This window comes from Monodon monoceros, unplaced genomic scaffold (assembly GCF_005190385.1).
Source record: "Monodon monoceros isolate NGI ecotype Baffin Bay Population unplaced genomic scaffold, NGI_Narwhal_1 Super_Scaffold_12, whole genome shotgun sequence".
Taxonomy (NCBI): Eukaryota; Metazoa; Chordata; class Mammalia; order Artiodactyla; family Monodontidae; genus Monodon; species Monodon monoceros.
In genome coordinates, this window is record NW_021703768.1 from 26268854 (window position 1) to 26292543 (window position 23690).

The window sequence follows — 23690 nt, forward strand, 5'->3', positions numbered from 1 at the left end:
TTAGAAATCAAGTAAAGCAACTTTTATATTTGCATCTTCTCTAAGTTTGAGATTATTGCCAAATAAAAGTGTTTAAAATTTTTTAAAAAGAAATCAATAAGGTAGAGTGGAGTATAAGAAATTACTTTATTATCCATTTGTATCTTGAGTGTTCTATCTACTCTCCCAACTGTCTGTATTCTGTAAAAAGAACAAAAGGGGGGAATCATTTACCTTGTATGAAAGCTATGATCTTGGTGATTACCAATCTACCTGCCTCTTAAAGGGAAATATTGTTTTAAAATCAAACAAAGAAAATGAAGTGACTTGGGCAGACTTCAGTGGCAGTACTTTATTCAGTTTTATCTCCTTTTCAACAGTCTAGACATCACTTACTTGAGTTTTAAAACAATAATGAGACAGTCAGAATCTTTACTGCAATTCAAACCATCAAGTAACTTCAAAGAAGGGGAGGGTGCTGGGTGGGAGGGACAGAACAGAAAACACAACACAAGGGAAATCATCCCCTGGTAGGTAAAGAGGCTTCTTAAGATTGTTTTTTAGCAGAGTTTTATTGCAGAAAAATTTGTAATGAGATAGGAGCAGTGATAATATTTTTCCACATTTTATCAAGTACTACAGTTTATAAAGTGTTTTCATGTGTACAAGCATTCCTCATGATCTGCCTAAGCACTCTTTCAGTTGAGCAGAATTCAATCCTTCTGGGTGTAAGGAAACAGAGTCCCAGAGGGGTTAAGAGACCACAGTGCCATTGCCAGCAGAGTGCCAAAGGTGAAGCTGGAGTCCATGCTTTTTGACATGGTTTAGTCTACTACTCTTCCCTTATACCACATTATTACCATGTTCAAGTAGTAGAGAGTATTTCAGGCATGGTGGGCAATGGAAGAGTAGCACAGGGCTTAGGAGTTGGAGCACTTGAATTTAGGGCACTAACATCACCATGAGCACACTTTCCCTAGCATGGCCATCCAGACAGCACACATTTTTCTTCACTGATTGTTTCCCAGTTATTCTCTTAAAGAAAAAACAAAAAACAAAGCTGTTCAAATTATTTAAAAATTTATAAGCTACTCCCATGCAATAAAACTAAAAACTCGCTAATGAACTCATAATCATTTCTCCTAGAATTGCTCACCATTATTTCCTTGAGTATATGAGTGGGTTACACAATTCAGTTTAATCATCACTTATTGGACATGTACAGGATGCTTGAGAGTTATGAATTTGAATGAGAAATAGTCTCTCCCTAAAGCAAACTACTTGTTTTATAAAGATATGGCTTTAACTTTTTAGATTCTAAGTAAGAATCTACATAAGAATATTATATCCAATATTTTTCTTTTTTTTTTCCAATATGTTTTTTACCTTTGAAGAAAAACACATTTGGGGAAAAGTCCATTAACTAGCGAGGAGCATAATTTTTTTAAAATTTCTGCTGCTTGAATCATCATGTCTCAGATGTCTGCATTTATCTATTAATATTTTCTTCCAAAGTGTATTTTTACAGAGAGAAAGAGAGAGGAGGCAAGGGGAGTGCGTGTGTGTGTGTGTGTGTGTGTGTGTGTGTGTCCTTAGATTTGGTAAGTGCTGAAGAGATTACATTATAAGGCAAAAAGTAGGATTGTAATTGGTGAGTTACAATGCCTTACTAAATCAATTTCTGACTGGATATCTGGCTCTCAGCTTGATTTACCACTGGCTTTTTTAAAATGAAAATGCTAGACTAAGCAGGAGGTCAGACTAATGTCTCAGTCTGCCAAAGACCTTGGTCTTCCAGAGCCAAGCAAAAGGCAGTAAACAACGCCTTTTTGGGGAAATAACTTCATGCAGTGAATAAACCAAAATGCATTTGTTTAATTGATAAATCCCAAATGAACAATAACATCTATTATAACTTGTACCATTTGTGCCAATAGAATTTACAAATAATTTAGCCTGGGGTCTAATATAATAATATAATGAATCCAGAAACGTTTATAATCATGGTAGGGAGTGCTTTTTGGTAGTATTCTCTGATGTGAGTCAGAGAGTGACTCTGATGGAGTCAGGCAGATCTTGGTAACCTCCCTGGCTCTGCTCTTAACTTTGGATAAGTTACTTAACCTCCCTAACCTCAGTTTCTCTGAAAAAAGTGGAGAAAATAAAGCTTACTTCCTGGAGTCATTATGAATATTATTGATCAACAAACAAAGCATTCCTGCAGTACCTAACACATAGTAAATGTTCACCAAGTGTTAGTTTTCTTCTTTCTTCACTGAAATTCTTGAAGGACCACATGCAGTTCCAGCTCACCTTGAATTCCAAAGGTAAAGAACTACCTTAGTGGGACTTCCCTGGCGGTCCAGTGGTTAGGACTCGGCACTTTCACTGCCATGGCCCCGGGTTTGATCACTGGTCAGGGAACTAAGATCCTCCCCCCCTCAAAAAAGAACAAAGAAACTACCTTAGCTTCCTATTGCTGCTGTAATGAATTACCACAAATTTAGTGGCTTAAAATAGTACAAGTTTATTATCTTATAGCTTTGGAGGTCAAAAGTCTGAAATGGGTTTCGCTAGGTTAAAATCAAGGTGCCGCAAGGTGTCTTTCTGGAGGCTGTAGGGGAGGAGCCGTTTCCTTGTCTTTTCGAGCTTCTAGAGGCTGACTACATTCCCTGGTTCATGGTCCCTTCCACCAAAGACAACAGCATAGCATCTTCAAATCTCTATCTCAGTTTCTCTCTCTGACCTCTGCTCCATCATCACATTTCCTTCTTTGACTCCAGCTCTCCCCTACTTCTTTCCCTTAAAAGGACCCTGGTGATTACATTGGGCTCATGTGGTTAATCCAGGCCAGTCTCACTACTTCAAAATCTTTATCTTAATCACACTTGTAAAGTCTTTTTTGCCATGTAAGGTAACATAGTCATTGGTTCTGGGAACTAGGACATGAACATCTTTGGGAGAGCCATTATTCTGCTTACCACAACTATTATAGCACTAAAGTTTTGTTCGTTTAATAGTTACTCTGGTACTTTTGACATTAAATTCAAGGTATTGAGTGTAAAGGATGTCAAAGGAATTAATACATTTCTTCTGAGTTTAGATTTAAAATTCTTTTGCTTTTAGCCGTTTTGTCAAAAATTCTCCTTCATATAACACAAGGTCTGTTTCAGTGCTTATTAAATCTAACGAAGGTAAAAGATTGAATTGAGTGGGGTCATGTGGAATCTCTGCAAATGCAGAGCACTTTACGGTATTATATGAACGTATTTTTAAAGTTACAAGGTACGCAATGAGGAAAAAAAGATGGAAGGATAGATTAGATAAATAATAGATAGATAGATGATAGATGATATTGATAGATAGATAGATGATATTAATAGATAGATAGATATAGGATTCAATCAGTGGTTCTCAAAGGAGGCTATTTTGCCCCCCAGGGGACATTTGGCAACGTCTGGAGACATTTTTGGTGGTCACAACTTGAAAGGTGCTACAGGTATCTAGTGTGTAGGGGCCGGGGATGCTGCTAAACATCTTATAATACACAGAATAGAGTTACCCAGCCCAAAATGTTAATAGTGCAGAGGTCAAAAAATCCTGAATTAGATAGATCTGTGTAACTCAGCACTTAAGATATTGTTTGGTACAGGATAAACCTTTAATGAATGTCATAGAACTGAATGTAAATATGCAGAGAAAATATTTATGTTGCAGTTAACAGACTAGACTGTGGTGTCAGACTGCCTGGACTCCAATCCTTCTCCCGTTGGTTGTATGATTCTGAGAAGTTACTAAACTCTTACCTTGCCTCAGTTTCCTCATCAGTTGAGGTGATAGGAAGAGGGTCATAATGAGTAACAAATTATATAATCTGTGTAACAGCAGCACATTTCCTGGCCCATAGGATGGGCTTCATAAGTGTCTGCTATTATTACTTTCCCAAATTCCAGACAGACCCATTGCCAAATGATTGATCATATAAGAGAAAGCTTTAAAGATAAAATATTTACACTGTTCTAAAAATCAATCAATTTATATTATATAGAAGGATATAATGTTTTCTAGTCATGATAAGAGGCAACACAGTATAATCAAAAAAGAACATGGGAGATGGAGGCAGCCTGATCCTAGGTTTTGTCAGAGGAAGAGATTGTCCTGATTCTTCTAGAGCCCATTTAACATATCAAGAGATGAGCCTGGCCAATTCGAATAAAACTTACGAATCCCATTTATAAATGTAGTTACCAAAAGTTATTGGTGCCAGGCTCTGGGGCTATTGGTCATTCTTACCCCCCAGTTATCTTCTCAGTTTTTATGGTGGGAATTGTCTCTTCCTCCCACCAAAACTTAAGTGGTGGGGTATTCCTGAAACTGAGGGAGGGATTTCACATTCCTGGCTATTAAACACAAAAACACACAGCCCTGTGTGTATCTAAAGTCATTTCTACTTCTCTGAGACATTGTATCTGAAGTCTGGAAAAGGGGGCAGTGGGAAGCAGTGGCAAGTTTGTGGATAAAGGTGAAAACAAAGTGGGTGTTTGCCCATTTCCCTTTGAGGCAATCATGTGGTGGAGGAGAAGCTCCTTTAAGCTCCTGGGCTTCTCCAGGTCAAGAAAAGTGTGGATAATCTCTTTGATGGTACCTACCAAGGACAAAGCAACCCGTGGCTAAGTCCACATTTGCCAAGGGCAATGGAGGAGTGATACTCAGACATCAGGGGGTATGTGATACCAAGGAGGCAGGCAGGGTGGGACTAGTCACCTTGGACCCTGGAGAGCTGAGATCGTGATTCCACTTGCCAAAACCATAGATGCCCCTGAGGAAAGTAATGGATGAGAGCTATTGTCTAGAGACCAGTGGACCAGAGGCAGTACAGGACTGCCCTTAGCTCCAAAAGCCCCGAATTTTCCTCTGATTTGTGCCATGTGGGTCTCTCCTCTTCATACACCCAGATGTCATCTTGGAATGAATCAGGGGCAAAGAGAGAAAGCAAAACCCAGAAAGACTGGGATTTATTTAAAATAGTTATCTAAAGAGACTGTATTATTGAATCAGGCAGATTTTATTGGACTGCACTAAATTACTGAATATTGACTGAATATTCAACCTAATATCGAGTTCCTAATACTCAATGGGATTAGAGCTTGAGGGATAAGCTATTAAAAAAAAGAAAGAAATAATAAGGAAGCTGCATCTTCCCGTGCACATCTGAATGCAGTGTGAGAAAATATGTGACCCTGCACCTCAAGGGAAGGACGCTTTTATTTTAGCTGACTTTATTTCTTTTATTATTCCAGGCACATACTCAAGGCGTTCTCTGATTTTCTCCCACACAGAGCCTTGAAACTATGCCACGTGCTCATACTGGTTGCCAAGCCATTTTTCTCCCCTCAGTGATCCAACCTTCTCCAAGAAGTCTTCCTAAACCATCAAAGAGCTAACATGTCCCCTGACTCCACCTTGTCCAACTCACAGGTTCCCTCTGTATTGTTCTCTAGCGTTTCCTTTACCTTGTTATTCCTAACCAATAATAAGAATACCGAAGTGTCTAATTTCTGCTTTTATTTGCTTTCTTTTATGTATGGGTAAGTATTTCCAAGGCTAATTTGTAAAGGTATAGAAGGCAGGTATTAGATGTTTTTTATTCATTGCCTTATGCAGCTCTTCAGGCCAATAAGTGTTTTTAAATGGTCTTGGTTGACAGTTAAACTATATTTTAATAGAACAATGTTTCTGTGAAATGGAGAATTTTCCATTCATTTTCCATCAGCTTCATTCTTGAAACTTCTTCACCCTTAACAGATGACTTCTGTCCCAGCACTTATAATGGGTCAAGGTACTTATAACATCTGCTCTTTTGAACAAATCCAATACAGGTTGGCTTTATTATTGAGGTTTAATTGGTTATTAAAGAAAATTTTTTATATCTGAGGTGATAACTTGAATTGCTCTCTGACTGCTCAGACTAGACAATGTGCTTAGTGTTTGGTAGTAATTGCTAAATTATCTGGCAACTTCAGGAACATATATTCTTGATACATAGAATTATCCTAAAATCAAGTGAGAAAGGGGGTGGAGGACACTAAGATTTATTGACTACCTTCTATGTTCCAGAAACCTTCATTGATTATTGATATTTTATCCAATTTTATCTTTATAACATTCATTCTTTCTTTGCAATCATTAATTATTGAAGATCTATAATGTGCTGATATGTTGGGTGCTGAGAATACGGAAGTGAACCAGACAGGCTTGATGCTTTTTTTATCATGAAATTTGCCATCTAGCTGTTTGCTGACTGAAACATGAAAACAGCTGTGAAATTCTCAAAAAAAAAAAAAAAATTGAGAACATAGTGATGGCTAACTGGGGAAGAAATTGGGAGTGTAGAACAGGAGGCTATAACTTAGACTAGCAGCTCAGGGAGAACTTCCCTGAGGAAATCAAGATTACAAAGACCTGATGTATGAATTGGATTAACCAGGTGAAGGTGTTCAAAAGGACTTTACACCAAGGGGACCACATGCAAGGAGGCCTAGATATGAAAGAGTCTGATGTATCTTCAACCAACTGCAATACGTACAGTACACTAGAACAAAGAGTGTCAAGGAGAGAATGATGGCTGATGAAGCTAAGGAGAGGGGCAGAGACTGTGGAGACTTTGGAGGCCATGCTGAGTGGGGCTAGGGGCCTTATCCCAAGAGTAAAGAGAAAACACTGAAGGATTCAGTTAGAAAAGAGTGGTATCTTGAAAGTTGTTGATGGTGTTGTTTAAGTTCATCTAGTCACAGAAAGGAAAATAGATGGAAAGGAAGCAAGACTGAGTGTGTGTTCAGAGAGCCTCATTGCAATAGGTCAAAGAGAAATGGTGGTGAATTGGACCAGGGTGGCACCAGTGGGAATGGAGACAAGTAGGCGGTGAGTCAAGATATAGGTAAGAGGTAGAATTGGCAAGGGTTAGGGGCCTAATGAATTTGGAGATGGAGGCAGAAGGAAGGTTCTAGGGTGACTCTCTGGTGGTCCTTACAGAGATGGGACATACAAGAGGAAGAATGGTTTGGGAGAGAAGGTAATGACGTCAACTGGGAAGTACTGAGTGTGAGTTGTCCAAGAGACTTGCCTGGGAATCACTGTATCCCTGACTCTGTATCTCACGAAAATGTCTGTCCTGAGGTTATATAGAGATTTGGACATTAACGGCACAGAGATAATAGTTTAATCCATGAAAACAGATAATCTCATTTGGAGAGAGTATGTGAAATGAAAGACAAGGACCTAAGACATAGGCCTAAGGAATATCTACATTTAATGGACAAGTAGAAGAGGAATATCTGGCAAAATTAGTTATTTTGAGTTTTGTCTTAAAGATGACCTATGAAAACTATGATAACTTAATTAATTTAGTTGATTAATAGGAAAGTCAGAATTCAGACCCAAATGTTTCCACCTTCAAAGTCCACCTTCTGAATACTTCCTGTTTGTGATGTAAGAATCATTTATATATCTCTGAGCTAGGCCTTCTGTTAAGCATTTTACATACATTGTTTTATTAATTTTCAGAGCAACCTACCTGTAAACTAAGTATGGTTTTATTCTTATGTAGATGAGGGAGATAAGACTTGGAGAAATTAACTAAGTTCCCCAAGGTTACCCGACTACTACATACCCATTTCTTTCCCTTGCCCAAGACCATGCATGCATTATGATTGTACTAGTTAAGGCAGTGATTCTCAAACTTGAGCTCTCATCAGAATCACCTGGAGGGCTTCTTAAAACACAGATTGTTGGGCAACACCCTTTGAGTTTCTGATTCTGGAGGTAGATGGGGCCTGAGAATTTGCATGTCTAGTTCCAACAACCTGCCACAAAAATATGCTGCCCTCAGCATTTTAACTTGTAAAAAACATAAATTAAATATAAATTAGATATAAATTAGTTAATTCATAATCATCATTAACATCCAAATACAGCATATTAAAATATGTAATATAAAATTTTATTAAAAGATATTTTTAGGGCTTCCCTGGTGGCGCAGTGGTTGAGAGTCCACCTGCCGATGCAGAGGACGCGGGTTCGTGCCCGGGTCCGGGAAGATCCTGCATGCCGCGGAGCGGCTGGGCCCGTGGGCCATGGCCGCTGAGCCTGTGCGTCCGGACTCCGTGCTCTGCAACGGGAGAGGCCACAACAGTGAGAGGCCCACATACCGCAAAAGAAAAAAAAAAAAAAAGATATTTTTATTTACCTACCCCTATGATCTCTGAAACAGAATCTACTCCTAATCCCTGCCGTGTACTTCAAGAAATTTCTTCCTGACATAAACTCTACCTAACAAGCTCTTCACGATTTTTACATTAAGCATATTTATTAGCATTATGTTTACATGCATTATGTAGAGAGATGTATGTATATACACACTCATATATACATATTGAATTCAGTTAAGCTTCAATTTGTCCTAAGTTGATTGTAAATTTATTTTCCCAATTTAAAATAATATTCAATCTATTTAGCACAAAGGTGTTCTCTCTGCTGTAACTCCAGCTTCTACACTTCAATCCCAATCAGACAACATCTTTTCACCACAGCTGTTCTCTGATTCTTACAACATTTCAGATTAGCAATCATTACATTTCTTAAAGGGCCACATTACACTCTGAGCATATTAGTCATAATCCATTTTTTTATTTCAGCAAAAAAATCACGTAATTCCTTCCCTAAGCCCCTTTCAGGCTGTTGTAGGTACTTCCAGATGTGCCATGTAGGTAAACTTCTGTTTAAACTCTGCTTTCTTGTCTCAACGATGCATATGCTTAGAAGATTCAGTTTGGTTACTGACTTAAGACAAGTGACTCAGTGACACATAGGGAATGGGGGGAATGGGGCAGCATTAACTAGCTCCATAAACCACTAAAAATCTGTACAGTTAGTGTTATACCTTTGAATTAGAGACAAAATCAAGTTGGGAGGTGGCATACGTAGCAGATAAAAAGATACTGGCACTGCTTTATTGATGCCTGCAATGGGGCCATATCTACAACCCCAGATCCTTGTATTTATTTGTCAAGATGCTACACTAAAAAAAATAATGATAAGTCAACAGAAAAACAAGCAAAGACCAAGAGCTTCTTCTGCAACAAAATGCTCCAGGTACAGTAGTAAAAAGTCCTGCGAGCCCCAGATGAAATGTGACTTTCCAAGGGAAGTGGATAATTTTTACTTGATGGTGAATCGTTAAAAGTGAGCCAGATGATTAAACTTAACGGAACAGCCACATTAAACTGAAATTAGTAAAAACATGCCTCGGGCAGCATACAACCTTTTTTTGTTGTTGTTTAACTTCTGCCTTTTACAGTGGCCATGATGAATGACATCACAAAAGAAAAAAATCCAATTAAACTCTAAGAGCTCAATAAACCCCTAATGTCTGCTTGTCACCACCGCTTTCACTTGCACTGATGTCTTCTTAACGTTTCCTCTTTTCCCCAAGAAGAGAAAAAAGAACTGGCCTCAGGGGGGTTCAGTGGAAGGGGAGTAGAGGGGGAAAGAGCACACAAAGGCTTCTGGAGGTTTCTATTCTGTGCGCTCCATCAGATGCAGACACTGTACTGGGAGGGGGATGAGGTTAAATTGTTTTATTATTATACAATGCCTGAGTGAAGAGATGCACTTTCCCACTAGTTATCAAATATTGATAAATCAGAATTGGGATCTGCAGAGCAATCCCTGTTCACGCTCTTAGTTGGCATCTCCACTGCCCTTTTATATTGTCTTGGTGTTTGTTCTATAAGTCATCGAAATGGTCTCTCCTGACAGCTAAAAATAAGTTTCTGATTACTTTTACCTGAATAAATCTTGTGATCCAATGTGGTATTCACCTACTAACTGTGCAACAACTACATATTGAAAGTGATGAAAGAACCGGCTGAGGGGAGTCTATAATCTAGTGGAATGCAGAATATAATAAATCATGTGGAAAGATAGCAATGGCCACCTGATAGAAGAATACTGGCTTTTGATAACAGATTTTACCTTAGAGATACCATGTGTTTGTAAAATTGGGTTTTCAAAGTCCTCAGAACAAAGTTCTCAAAGTCAAAAGCAAAAACCTGTTTATTGTGAACTAAGAGCTAATAATAGTAACAATATCTTAAATTTGGAAGACACTTTATAATTTATAAAACACATGCTTTTATCGCATGTTTATGTAGGAACTAACATAGTATTTGTATATAGTCTCTTAGTGCTTCACTACAGCCTTGTCCTGTAGCTCAATTATCTTCATTTTCTGATAAGGATCCCAGGGCTTGGAAGTTAATTGACTGTCCTATTGAGAGAGAGAGAATGAGCAAGGCCCACACTTGGGACTCCTGGTGTGGTGCCCCCTGCACTGTGCCAGGCTGCTGACCATGGCTGTCCTAGAGCCAGATCCAATGGGCAGTGACATTGGTTTCATTACTCATGAGTTAATGAAATAGCTTTTTAAGAGCTCTCTTCAGTCATTAGAATTTGACGATGGAGAGTTAAAACTTTCCCCAGTGACTCTTTCTGTGTAGTCAGGGTTTCAGCGTTTTCTTAGCACATCACATTACACAAATCATGGAGTGCTCTTGTTTTACATTTCTTATTGCATTTGTCTCACTTCTAAGCAATTTCCTCCCCATTCGCATTTATCTTGCATGATTTCTGTCAAATTGCTTTCAAGGCCACTAATTGTATAAATAATATTCTCAAACTCTGCTATTAACTAGTAGTAGCTGTGTGGCGTTAGACACAGTTTCTCTCTCAAAATGCGAAGGTTGCACGGAATAATCTATAAGCCTCTTCTTGCACTCAAGTTCTAATCTGACTCTCACATGAGCTGCGTGATTTGGGAAACACTACATATAGGAGCCTCAGTTTTCTTGACTCTCGCAGTGATGGATTCAATTATCTCATGTTTCCCAAAATGAGTTTCTTGGAAAACTGTTTTGGGGAATATCAATACGGATCACACCCAAAAAGGATTCATTACATAAGAAAGTTCAGGAAAGCTAGATTAAACGATGTTTAGTACAGTTGTGGACTATAGGTACTCACAGCCTTTCCTAAGTTAACGGGCACTGGATGACTCTAAGAAAGAGGCAGAATATGAAGTATTTCCCAAAATTATTGGGCCACAGAACCTTTTTCCTCAGCATTTTGTGTAAATGATATTCCATGGGACATACTTTTAGAAAGTCTGGGTTACATATTTTTTAAGTCCCTTTTTCCCCTGAGATTTTATTTTCAAATGTGTTTGTAGACATTACTCTGAACATTCCATGCAGTATCAATCAAGAGAACACAGAGATGGTTTACCTGCTGCTGTTGTTGCCATTACTGTTGTAACATAGCCTATACTCCACTTAGAGTTGAAATAAGGTAGAGATTGTTGCCAAACAGAACTTGGGTCTGCTCACCTGCTGCACAGCAAAGCCAATCTACTGACACCAGGTTGTAATGAAGGAAAGTACAGTGTTTATTGGCGGCACCAAGCAAGGCGAATGGGCAGCTCATGCTCAAAAGACCCAAACTCCCCAATGGCTTTCAGGAAAGGGTTTTTAAAGGCAACATTTGGCATGAGGATTGCAGCTCATGGACCTTCTTCTGACTGGTTGGTGGTGAGGTAACAGGGTGATGTTTCAGGAATCATAATCATCAACCTTCTGAATCTGGCGTCTGCATGCTTGTGGTAACATGTAATCACCATCCTCTACCTTGTGTGGGGGAGCTTAGTTTCTGCAGAACTCAAAAATATATGTCAGATTGTTATGTATATCTCTTCAGGAGGAACTAGGACTCTGTTTTATCACTGAACTATTTGCTTTTCCTTTGTTTCTGCATTCCCTCACTTACCTAATTAGTAACTGCTTGAGTCTGCTCTTTGGAACTCAGGAAAGACCTAGGAGACTAAAGCCTTTCTCTACAAACAAGAAACAGGAAGCACAGAGGGGCTTTTCTACCCAGGAGGGCCCCACAGGGTCCTACTAGTCATTAAAGCTGACTTGTCTGTATGTAGCTGACACTTACAACTGAGATCTGAAAACAGTTCTCCTTGGTAAAAAGCACTTTTTGAAAAAAATTGTGAATAGGGTTAGGTTATCGGAAGACCTATGAGATACTGCCTAAACTTTTGCTGAGGTGGGGAAAAGGGAACTAAAGAAACAACAGGGAAGTCAATAGAGTGGATATAAAGTTCAGGATAAGTAACCCATGGGCTACTTTTCCAAGTTAGGATCACCCTCTTCACTTCAGTGGTATCTTCATGTTCATTACCGCAACCCTTTACCCAGACCCATTTCACTGGCTGTTAATCTTATCAGAGCCTCTGCTTGATGACCTTCAGGAACAGAGAACCCACTGCTTCATAAGGCAGACTATTCAATCTAATCTTTTAGAAGGTCCTTTCCCATATTAAACTAAAATATGTGTTAAATATTCTTTTCCAATTTATCTTGTAAATTTATCGTATTCCAATTTATCTTGTAAATTCTTATTCCAATTTATCTTGTAAATTACCTAGTCAGGGTGGTTTCAAGGCATTGTCCCTGGCAGCACTTAAGATGTTTCTCAAACACTTTGAGTTGAATTTCATAAATAAATTTCACGTCTTCCTAGAAAATTGACTATAATCTCCATTATATTAGAATCAAGAAGATTGACTAGCTTTCCTAAATTCACCAAGATAGCAATGTGTAGAGGCAAAATGTATACTCTGATTCAAAAACCAAAATCCTTTTCTCAGTAGTATATTGCTTGTCTAGGGTATCTGTGTACATAAAAGTGAGGGGGAGAGTGTATTAATAGATCTGAAAGCTGTAGTGAAAATAGTTTTGCTCCCGCCAGGCTTATATGTCCTTGGGCATCTTACTATTGCTCTGGCCTTTAGTTTTCCATTCTTCAAAATCAGGATTACTAAATTTTATCCAAGCTCTGTTCCACTTCTGGAAATCTCTGTGATTATAAGGAAACATGTTCACTAACGAATGGCATTTACTGCTGAGGATTTAAGTAAACAGTAAAAGAAAACAATCTGCAACCCTTAGAAAGACTTGAATGAAAGTTAACATAGCATTGCATCATAAAGACAAACAGTTTAGGGTCACATGCTTGACTTTTACTTTCTTTAATTTTTTTTCCTACACTAGTTACATTCAGACCAGGATAGAGGAGATGGATCACTTAAATATATCCTTTCAGGAGATGGAGCAGGAGATCTCTTCATTATCAATGAAAACACAGGGGATATACAGGCCACCAAGAGGCTGGACAGGGAAGAAAAACCTGTTTACATCCTTCGAGCTCAGGCCATAAACAGAAAAACAGGGAGACCCGTGGAGCCCGAGTCTGAATTCATCATCAAGATCCATGACATCAATGACAATGAACCAATATTCACCAAGGAGGTTTACACGGCCACTGTTCCTGAAATGTCTGATGTCGGTGAGTGAGATGTGATTCAACCATTTCCTCTAGTACATCAACTGAATAACAAGTCCTATGAGTGAAATTTGCTGAACTGAATGAACTTAGCTGCTAAATTCTAGAAGCATTGTGTTTCAAACAGTCCATTTATGTCCTTTTTGTAAGTGTACCGGTGTCTCCTAATATTACTCTAGTCTTATTATTTTTAAGAAAACAGCATTTCCTCTAGTGATTAGGGTATGAAAAGTGGCAGGGTGAGAGGGGGAGGGAGGAGAGACCATTTCACCTAATTCCTCTCCCACTCAAAATGCCCACTTTATTTCTTGGACTGAAAGGCAGCAGCCCTCTCTATTTCTCTTAGCCCATAGTGGTATTAGGCTTCAGGTAAGGATCTCCCCAATGGAAAACAAAAGCCCTGAATTTACAGTCCAGAATAAAGAGTAATTATATTTGAGAAAGAGACTCAAAGAAAACTTTTTAAAATCCATAAAGAATATGCAGATGGTGTCTAAAGGATATGTTCTTTACTAAGTGGTAGAAATTAAGAGACTTTCATGACATTAATATGGTAAATTAATATTTTGTGCACAATTCTACTACCAATTTTAAAGTTAATACGTGTGCATTTAATTTGCTTAGATTGGGAAAAGGTAAATAGAATTTAAATTAAGAAAAAAATCCTACCGACATCACTGTCAGCCACATTAAAACACTTCAGGGGAGACAATGACAAATGTTCAACTATTGTGTAAAGGGTTATTTTAAGTTGTATACAGTGCCAAGTTCAAAAGGGCTAAATTACATAATAAAAAACATTTCCATAATTCTGCGAGTCAGATATCAGAGACATTTCAGTTCACAATTCTAAGACTTGGAAAATACATAATCTACAGAAATGATTATAAAACATCTCAATTTTTCCCATGAAGAAGTTACTCATCTCATTACTTGAAGTCACTTTTTGTTAGAAAAATCACAAACCATCACCAAAGTTAAGAGGAGGATTAGAATTCTTTTAAGAGGAAGATTTGTTAGGAAAAATATTTTTCCTCTACGTGGTAAAGGGCAGGAAGAATTAATGAAGGACAACCTGGTCATCAGCACCACACTGGGCAACTCTAACCAGATGTGCAAAGTGTAACTGCACAATATAAGGGGCAGCGTACTCTTGAAGTCATTATAGAATTAAATACGTTTTATAAATACTTGAGGGTAGCTGGCAGTAACACGTCTTGAGGAAGAGAAGTCTTTTTCCAATCTGCACACAGGCACAGTTATGTTGACATTCATCATTATCATAAATTAACATGTCATTATTGTGATAGTAAAGGCATCCCAAAGGAATTACATGAAGGTAGTGGGACAATAACAAGGTAGTAAAAATGGACTTCGGGGCTTCCCTGGTGGCGCAGTGGTTGAGAGTCTGCCTGCCGATGCAGGGGACACGGGTTCATGCCCCGGTCCGGGAAGATCCCACATGCCGCGGAGCGGCTGGGCCCGTGAGCCATGGCGGCTGAGCCCGTGAGCCATGGCGGCTGAGCCTGCGCGTCCAGAGCCTGTGCTCCGCAACGGGAGGGGCCACAGCGGTGGGAGGCCCACGTACCGACAAAAAAAAAAAAAAAGACTTCGACAACAAACAGACCTAAGTTTGAAACTATCCCTACTAATAAGCAGCAATGTGGCCTTAGGTAAATATATGACTTGATGTCTCTGATCCTCCAGTTCCATATCTATAAAACATAAATAATAAACATCAACTCCTAACCCTTATCATAAGAATGAAAGGAGAAAACAAGTGCAGAGCCCCCAGTACCACATCTGGCAACTAATAGGCACTCAAAATATCCAGATAACCATATTCTAAAAGCAATCAAATTTTGTATTGGTGTCAAATAAGAACGTAGGTGTCTGTTGACTTCTACTACTCCTCGCTTTAAAATCATATGCTCTCATTTTCCCTACATACCTTGTCAAATTACAAGGACGGGTGCTCTATCTCATGCATCAACATGCTACCTCCAGAGCATCCAACCCTTACACAGTACAGTATATTTGTTCAATAAATGGAACTGGTTAGATATTACAAAAGCAATGTAAAAATTCTAATATTCCCTAAATGTGACTTCCCTGCCCTGTTCATGGACAGGAGAGTTCTAGCAGTATGCTTACTCTTTGTCTAATATGAATACCAAAAGTCAGCCATAAAGTGATCTTAATCAGAGGGTCTTACCCTTTTTGGAAGTCACAGACCCCTTTGAGAATCAGATAAAGTCCATGGAACTTATCCTCATTGTAATATACATGTAGGCATACACATAAAAATTTGCATGGAATTTCCTGGGGGTTAGGGATACTTTGAAGGTTATTATTAACTGTGGTCTCTAAGATAAAAATGCCAATCTAAAACAACATAGCCTTCTTTGTGCATTTAATTATAATCATCTTTTGGGATTATAAATTCTGGATGTGTATCCTCTACTATTGAATTAATTCTTTACTTAATCCAAAACTACTTCTCATAAGGTTCAAGGTCTTTCAACCTCTTAGAATTATCAGATTTATCACTTAGGATGCTTTTATTTGTAAGTAACAGAAAACACAATTCAAATTACTTTAAACAATGCAAGCATTTATTGGTCACATTACTTAAGTCCAAAAGTAAAGTGGACTTTGAACATAGTTTGATTTGTGTTCTAGATATTTCTCTGTAATTTTCTGTCCTATTCAGCTTTGTCCTCAGGCTGGCATTGCTAAGATCACAAAATAGCTACTGCATTTGCAGGCTCCACATCAGCACGTTCTAGTCCAGGAGTAAAAGCACCTATGACACAGCAAATTTCCAGCAAAATCACGAATGGTCCCCTGATTAAACAATACCTACACTAATCCTTGTCGAAAAAATAGTGCAAGATGCCAATAGATTTAGGCCTAGATAACTTGAAAGAATTGCCGTAGCAAGAATCCAATCAAATCTCACCCTTGGAGATGGGTTGGAATCAGTTACACCCAAAGTCATGATCATTCCCGTGCTTCCCTTTAATTTAATCCCTACAATATTTATTAATGTTGATCACATTCCTTCAGAGAGAAATCCAAGGCTTTTTAGCCTAGCATCCCACTGTAGTTCTTCACTCCCTTGCCATGATAGTTTTCTGTAGAAGTAAGATTGTGCTTTTTCCTTATGTGTGGGTATCAAGGACCCGTCATTAACCCTTAATTTATTTTCAATTCATGTTTCTGTCATTACAGGCACATTTGTTGTCCAAGTCACTGCAACTGACGCTGATGATCCAACGTACGGAAACAGTGCTAAAATTGTCTATAGCATCCTACAGGGGCAGCCCTATTTTTCAGTTGAATCAGAAACAGGTTAGAATTCCTTTTTTATCTTCTTTTTACAATCTGTAATTTTAATTGACATGCTCAACTGAGCTAGCATAATTTTTAATAAAAATAATCAGTGTGATTGAATTTTCTTAGATTCATCTCCCAAACACCAGTGATACACTTGTAAATATGACATCCAGGTCATCTTAAGCAAGAAATCTGACAATGGGTCTTTCATCCACCATGTTTATTCAGAGGAGATTCAGAAAAATTACACATTGTTTTATTCTCTTTTCCAGTTTGAGATGAAGCTAAAAGGCCAACCCCTTCTGATAGCCAGTAGGGCTGTTTATACATATTCTGATTCTTCTTTTTCTAGTTATTTAGTAGGATTGCATCTCTCTCTACCCTGCTGGGAAGCTAGATGTAGCCATGTGATTTATTTGGGCCAATAAAATGTAGCAGTGATACGAGTCATTTCCAAGCGAAACTTTTAGACCTGGTGCACAATCCACCATGTTCCCTTCCTCTTGCCACAGTGATCATGGATGGAAACCAGTATCGAGTGGGTCTCCAGCCTGAATGTCTAAGGGTTTTCATGAGCAGAGCTTCTTACTGGCCTGCACAGAGCACTACAGTTCTGTTAAACCACTGAAATTTTACTTTTGTTGTCACGTTGTCTAGCTTATCCTAACTGCTACTGCCCTAAAAAACAAAATGGATTGCCTTAATGGAATCCTTTTTCAACATCTCATTTTTCTGCACTATCTCCACAGAGTAGCATACTATCTTATGATGAACTATTTTTTAATAAATATCACTTGTATAGTAAATTCTACACATATTTTTGCTGTCATAATAGGAGTAGAGTTCCTTTTATACGATTTTTAAGCATCCATTATTGTCAGTAGAAATCAAAACCTTTCTAGGTTACTACATCCACTTGGAAATCGATGTAAGAGGTGCCATGAACTTAGAAAGAATCCCAAGGAAAAAGAAAATGTTGAGTTTAAAAACAATGAGGATGAAAAATTAGAATTATTCAACTTAAAGGACAGAAGGCTAACGTGACCTCCTGTGTTTAAATAGAGAAGTACTATTATCTGGAGAACAGAAAGCAGCTTCACTTTCACTGAAGCCAGCACTGCAGGAATGAAATTGAGGTATTCATTCCTACCTGTTGTCTGAGGTATTCTTGTTAAAAATAAAAAAAGGTATTTTCAGCTTCACTAGTCATTAAAGCACGGAATGTGCCACCTGAGAAGGTTATAAAGCCTTCTCCAGTGATTTTTGAAAGAATGCTGCTAATTGAAGCATAAGCCTTACATAGAAATTAGACAAACTTTTAGAAGTTCTTTAAACTAATTATTTTATAACCATCTAACAACAGAGATAAATTTTGCCTAACTGAAGAATGTTGGTCACTGCTGGGACCTGTTGAACTAAAGTTCACGTCAGCTTTAGGGAAAAAATTCTCTAGGATCATACAAGATGATCATTATGAGACAACTGATGCTGTGTTTTTATAAGACCACAGTTTTGTGGTTTAGAAGATCCTCAGAGCATTCATTATGGTGGGTATATTTGATGAGGAATTAGTTAATTCGGTAATGTGAAACTCAGGAGTCAGTTCAAGTATATATGACTTTATTAATTTCCTCATAATGCACCGTGTCCTTTATCAAGCAGCTACAGTAGTTTAGCACTGTGCCACACGCCAAGTTATATTTTGCTGTGTCATCTTATAACACTTAATATTTAAGCCACTTACAGTCTGCACTATTGCAGGATGTGACTTGTACTTGTTTTCATTCTCCTTGCATTATAGGTGTATTTTTTTTAACGTATCTATGTACCTACCTCCCCTATGTGGGTTTAATTTCCTTCAGTACGAAGCCTACCTATAATCAATCATCTTTACGGTCACCCATGACATCTGCACAGTGTTATGCATATCGTGGGTGACGATCTATGTTTGTTTGCATAAATAAATGATTTTGTAAAGTATTTTTAATATACCCCTTTCCATTTCTGAACTTCATATCCATAGGTATCATCAAGACAGCCTTGCTCAACATGGATCGTGAAAACAGGGAGCAGTACCAAGTGGTGATTCAAGCCAAGGATATGGGTGGACAGATGGGGGGATTGTCTGGGACCACCACAGTGAACATCACGCTGACGGATGTCAATGACAACCCTCCCCGGTTTCCCCAGAGTAGGAACATTTGATTGAATGAGTGTATTCAGTGCACTTTTGTAAAACTGTAACTTTAAGAATGATATTTATTTCCCATTATTCTTATTAATTGCCAAAGTTAGTGAACTTAGTAAGAACTGGCACATTTATTAAAATGAGTTGACAACACTGATGCTCAGTAGATGTGAACATTTATTGGTAATTAGCTGAGCGATGGTCTGATATGGCTGTTATTATAAAAGCAACATCATTGTTTTATTTTTCCTTATTAATAAGACCACCACAGGCATAAATATGCATACAAGCATGCTGCTATTTGTTAGGAAAAATTTGACTTTATATTTTGTGAATTTAATCAGGCATGTAATCTCCCTTAAGTCCTCACGAGGCTTTGCAAGAGGAGGATTTATCATTTTACTGTTTCTAAAAATACAACTGTGGAAATAACTATTTACTTAATCCATTTGTAATCATAAATAGTTTTCTACATTATGGTTAATTGAGATACCAAAAGTCATCTCTAAAATCTTTAACGCTCATGATTAGGTAAGAAGGAAGATAAAGGACAAACCAGCATTCATAAATGCCCACTCTGTCTCAAGCAGTACACTTGACCCTTTCACTTAGAGACCTCAAGTAGGTACTGGTTTTAATGTCATTTTTCTTCCAGGATCAAAATTCCTTTCTGACTATGATTTCCTAAGAAAACTACCTGAATCCTGTCTTCCAGGAGAAAACAGCTGCCATCATTAAGTAGAAAACCCACTTACTCAAGCGTGGCCCTTTTGTAAAGCTGGTCAGCTAATAAGGGCTTCTTTTATAATGGAGATACACACAGATCAACAGGAAATAGTTTTATCTTGTTTACTTTTTTCAAGTATTTTAATCACAGTTAAATGCAAAAACAGAATAGCTAACTAATTTCTGATTTAACGGGGAGAAGAAAGGTTTTATGAACGCTAAAACATCCCCCACAGAGGCCTGAAATGAAAATATCAGAATCACCAGCACATTTCCCAGAAACCTCCTCTTCCATATGGGGATGTCCTGGGGAAGGATAACAGAAGGATTACCCATACCATGGGACCTTCCCCCTCTGTGCTCTCTCCTTGAATAAATAGACTGTGATCATTACTGCGTAATGTCCCTAGGCAATGGACCGGAGAATATAGAAAGGGGCTGGAGGCACCCAAAAGGGAAGTGGAATACACTAGAGAAAAACTTGGCATGTTTTATCATTTTACCAAGGATGAGCTCAATCAATACTTAGTGGATTAAATATTGTTGAAGGACTATATTTTAGTAGTATCATAGTCTATAAATTTTTTTTCCAAAGCAATTTGTGTAAATAGTTGGCAAAATGTAATGGGTGAGAATAGAATAAGTTTTGTTTTTACTATTTGTCTGTTCCTAACTGCATGCTGGCCTGACAGATCTAATTGAAACTCACATGTACTCTCCTTCAACGTCTTTTCCAACATGAGAAAAGTATATGTCTAGCTTTTAAATTAGTAATATAAATATAAGAATGGGAGAAATCTATGCATAGAAAAAACACTAGTAAAATTTAAAGGAAGAAATTAGTCAAAATTAGAAAAAACTAAGAGATTTTTTCTCAATGTATTTATCTATATCCCTAACTGCAACTAGACCAGCTTCATGTAGGAGTGAAGGAATCTCTACTTGGATACATTCTGGAAGTGCTGTAATTTGTTTTCACCTTCAGTTATTATTAGCAATGACAGAAAGAGCTCTTTTAAAGAACACCTAGTAATTGGCTTAAAGTCACAGTTCAGGTTAAATTCTTTTTTATTCTTTCTGCTAGATTACATTAACAGGGGTCTTTGCAACCTTCTGCGCCCTCCTTTCACAGTTCAGACTTTCTCACAATCACACCATAAACTTGGAAGCCTACTTACAGGACAAGAAAAGTGTTTTCCCTTTGCCACGAGACAGGTCATGAAATAGAAGAAATATTCTTAACAATCATGAAAGGAAAAACGTTAAGGAGACTAGGGCACCATTAATTATTTTAAGGAAAGCACAAATCTGCCTGCATCCATGGTAATGTGTGAACGAACTGCTAGAAAATGGGTTTTGTTTTTCGTATGCTGGAGTGTAATTAGTCTATGTTTGACTTATTTCTGTCTGGTGATTAACAGGTACATACCAGTTTAAAACCCCTGAATCATCTCCGCCGGGTACACCAATTGGCAGGATCAAAGCCAGTGACGCCGACCTGGGGGAAAATGCGGCAATTGAGTACAGCATTACAGAGGGAGAGGGGCTGGACATGTTTGATGTCATCACCGATCAGGAAACCCAGGAAGGGATTATAACTGTCAAAAAGGTAATGCATTTTTTAAAATACCACACAAATGAAGGCATTTACTTTTCTCTGGTCCCTAAGTAACTGGGGGCAATTACATCTCACATGAACGTTCCTCTCAAGTCTCGTTTTATTAATTTTCTTTTTAAGACCTAGTCTAATTACATTGAGAGTTCTTTGGTTGGCTTTCAGGGGTCCTCAATAATCTTATACATTCATTAATTCCATACTTTCAATAAATTTTTATTAAAAACTTCCTAAGTAAATAAACAATATAAACAAATGATATACAAAAAATACATGAAATAAATAATGTAAGTGAAGAATAAATTTAAAAATAGTTCCAGACACTGTTCTAGATGCTGGAGGTGCAATAGGACATTCAACAGGATGGTCTCTCCTCTCAGGGAACTGCTCCCATGGACAGGGAAGCAAATAAACAAAGAAACATGTATAACTACAAACTCCGTTACGTGCTTTGAAGGAAGAGAATAATACAAGCAGTGATAAAGATGGTTTGAATTAGAGAAGATATATAAAGACCACAAAAATAAAGTAGCAAAATTTCCTGCAAGCTCTTTAGCTGCTTTTTGGAACACAATAATAAAGATTTTATATTCTAAATTCCTATTTTCCCCTATGTACTTATTCACTATTTAACCCCCAGAATTGTTTGGTACCACGGAGCAGTATACTAAAATATGGCAAAAATTAAAAACCAATAAACTGTGTGCTTCAAAGCTGAAAATAATATTAGTTTTGGTTACATTTTTAAAGATTTCACTTTTATCATGTATGGTGTAATATTTTCTCTCTCCTGTCGCATATTGTTGTATTTGCTGGTAAATATAAGCGTAAGTAGATGTAAATAAGAAGAAAAATTTTTCCTCTTAAGCTTTGGATTACATGCCTTAATATCTGGAAACACAATAAAACATGTTTAAGTGACATTCAGATCAATGTTTTATACTATAATATAATTAGGAAGCCCCTTAGTGTGCATTAACCTTTTTAATATTCTTGGTGCCTTATCAGATTCAAACTGAAATTTTGCCTAGCCGACTAAATCACATTCACTAACGTCTTGATTAATTGTGTTTCTCGTGAGCCTTGTCATATTATCATCTAAAACTAAAAGTCAGCAACAAGCATTTGGGTTCACTATGTCTCCAGAAGCAGAAATACTTCTCCTAAAGACCTCTGACAACAATGATCATTACTTTCTTTGGCAAGTAATTAGCCGAATGCCCTTATCAGGATATCACTTGGAATATTTTATCAACTCACGCCAAAAAAAAACCCATTTATAATCTATTTTATCTGAATAAAGAACAGGGAATCATGCTGCAGACCAGTGGTTCTCCATCCTGGCTGCACAGTAGAATCACTAGGGGAGGTGTTTAAAAGTATAGATTGCCATCCCCACCCCAGATATTCTGGTTTAATGGTCCAGGGTGGGGCTCAGATATTGGCAATTTTTTAAAATTAAAAAAACAAATTTTCGGCCGTACCACGCAGCATGTGGGACCTTAGTTCCCCGACCAGGGATCCAACCCACACCCCCTGCAGTGGAAGCGCAGAGTCTTAACCACTGGACCGCCAGGGAAGTCCCTTGGCAAATTTTAAGCACTCATTAGCTGTTCAATTACAGCCAAATGTGACAACATCTGACACAGAAGGATCTACTACATATTTGCCAACCTGCCCCTGGCGAGGCTCCCTGTAGTCAAATATAAGGATTTTTTTTAAAGGGGGCCTGTTCTAGGTTCCCTCCTGCTTCTAGGTTCCCTCTCCTGCCCATCATAACTTGCACCCCTGGTGCGTGATTTCAGCCCACACTTCCATCAGGATTGTGTGGTATCTGAATTCCAATGTCTTTACCCAATATCACGCTGTGTAGTGATGTCTCAAAGCAATATGATCACTTTCATTTATCAGTGATTTGCACTAAAAATGGCTCATGCCTTGGCTTTCTGTGTCTTGGTTGCTTTAAATATGTCACTTCTTCCTCCCCGCACCCCCCGCAAGCTCTTGGACTTTGAAAAGAAGAAAGTGTACAGCCTCAAAGTGGAAGCGTCCAACCCTCACATTGAACCCCGCTTTCTCTACCTGGGTCCATTCAAAGATTCAGCCACAGTTAAAATTATGGTGGAAGATGTAGACGAGCCCCCTGTCTTCAGCAAATTGGCCTACATCCTACAAATAAGAGAAGATGCTCAGATAAATACGACAATAGGCTCAGTCACAGCCCAAGATCCAGATGCTGCCCGAAATCCTGTCAAGTAAGCACACTTCTGTGACATGTCTCTTCCATAAGTTTGTTGATTTATATTCAAATATTCACTTGTAAGTTGGAAAAGAGGAATCCCGTTTTTCCAATTAGTTTTGTCTTCCTGAAAAACTACTTTA

The 23690-nt window shown here is 38.1% G+C and overlaps 1 protein-coding gene across 1 annotated transcript in view; it reads left to right on the plus strand.

Moving 5' to 3' along the window:
- Positions 1-23690, plus strand: part of CDH6 (cadherin 6) — a 125178-nt gene that overhangs the window by 85918 nt on the left and 15570 nt on the right. The window contains exons 3-7 of the mRNA XM_029217934.1: positions 13149-13443; positions 16675-16794; positions 18803-18970; positions 21115-21302; positions 23310-23563. Of these exons, the coding sequence (XP_029073767.1) occupies positions 13149-13443; positions 16675-16794; positions 18803-18970; positions 21115-21302; positions 23310-23563 (1025 nt within the window). The remainder of the gene's footprint in view (positions 1-13148; positions 13444-16674; positions 16795-18802; positions 18971-21114; positions 21303-23309; positions 23564-23690) is intronic.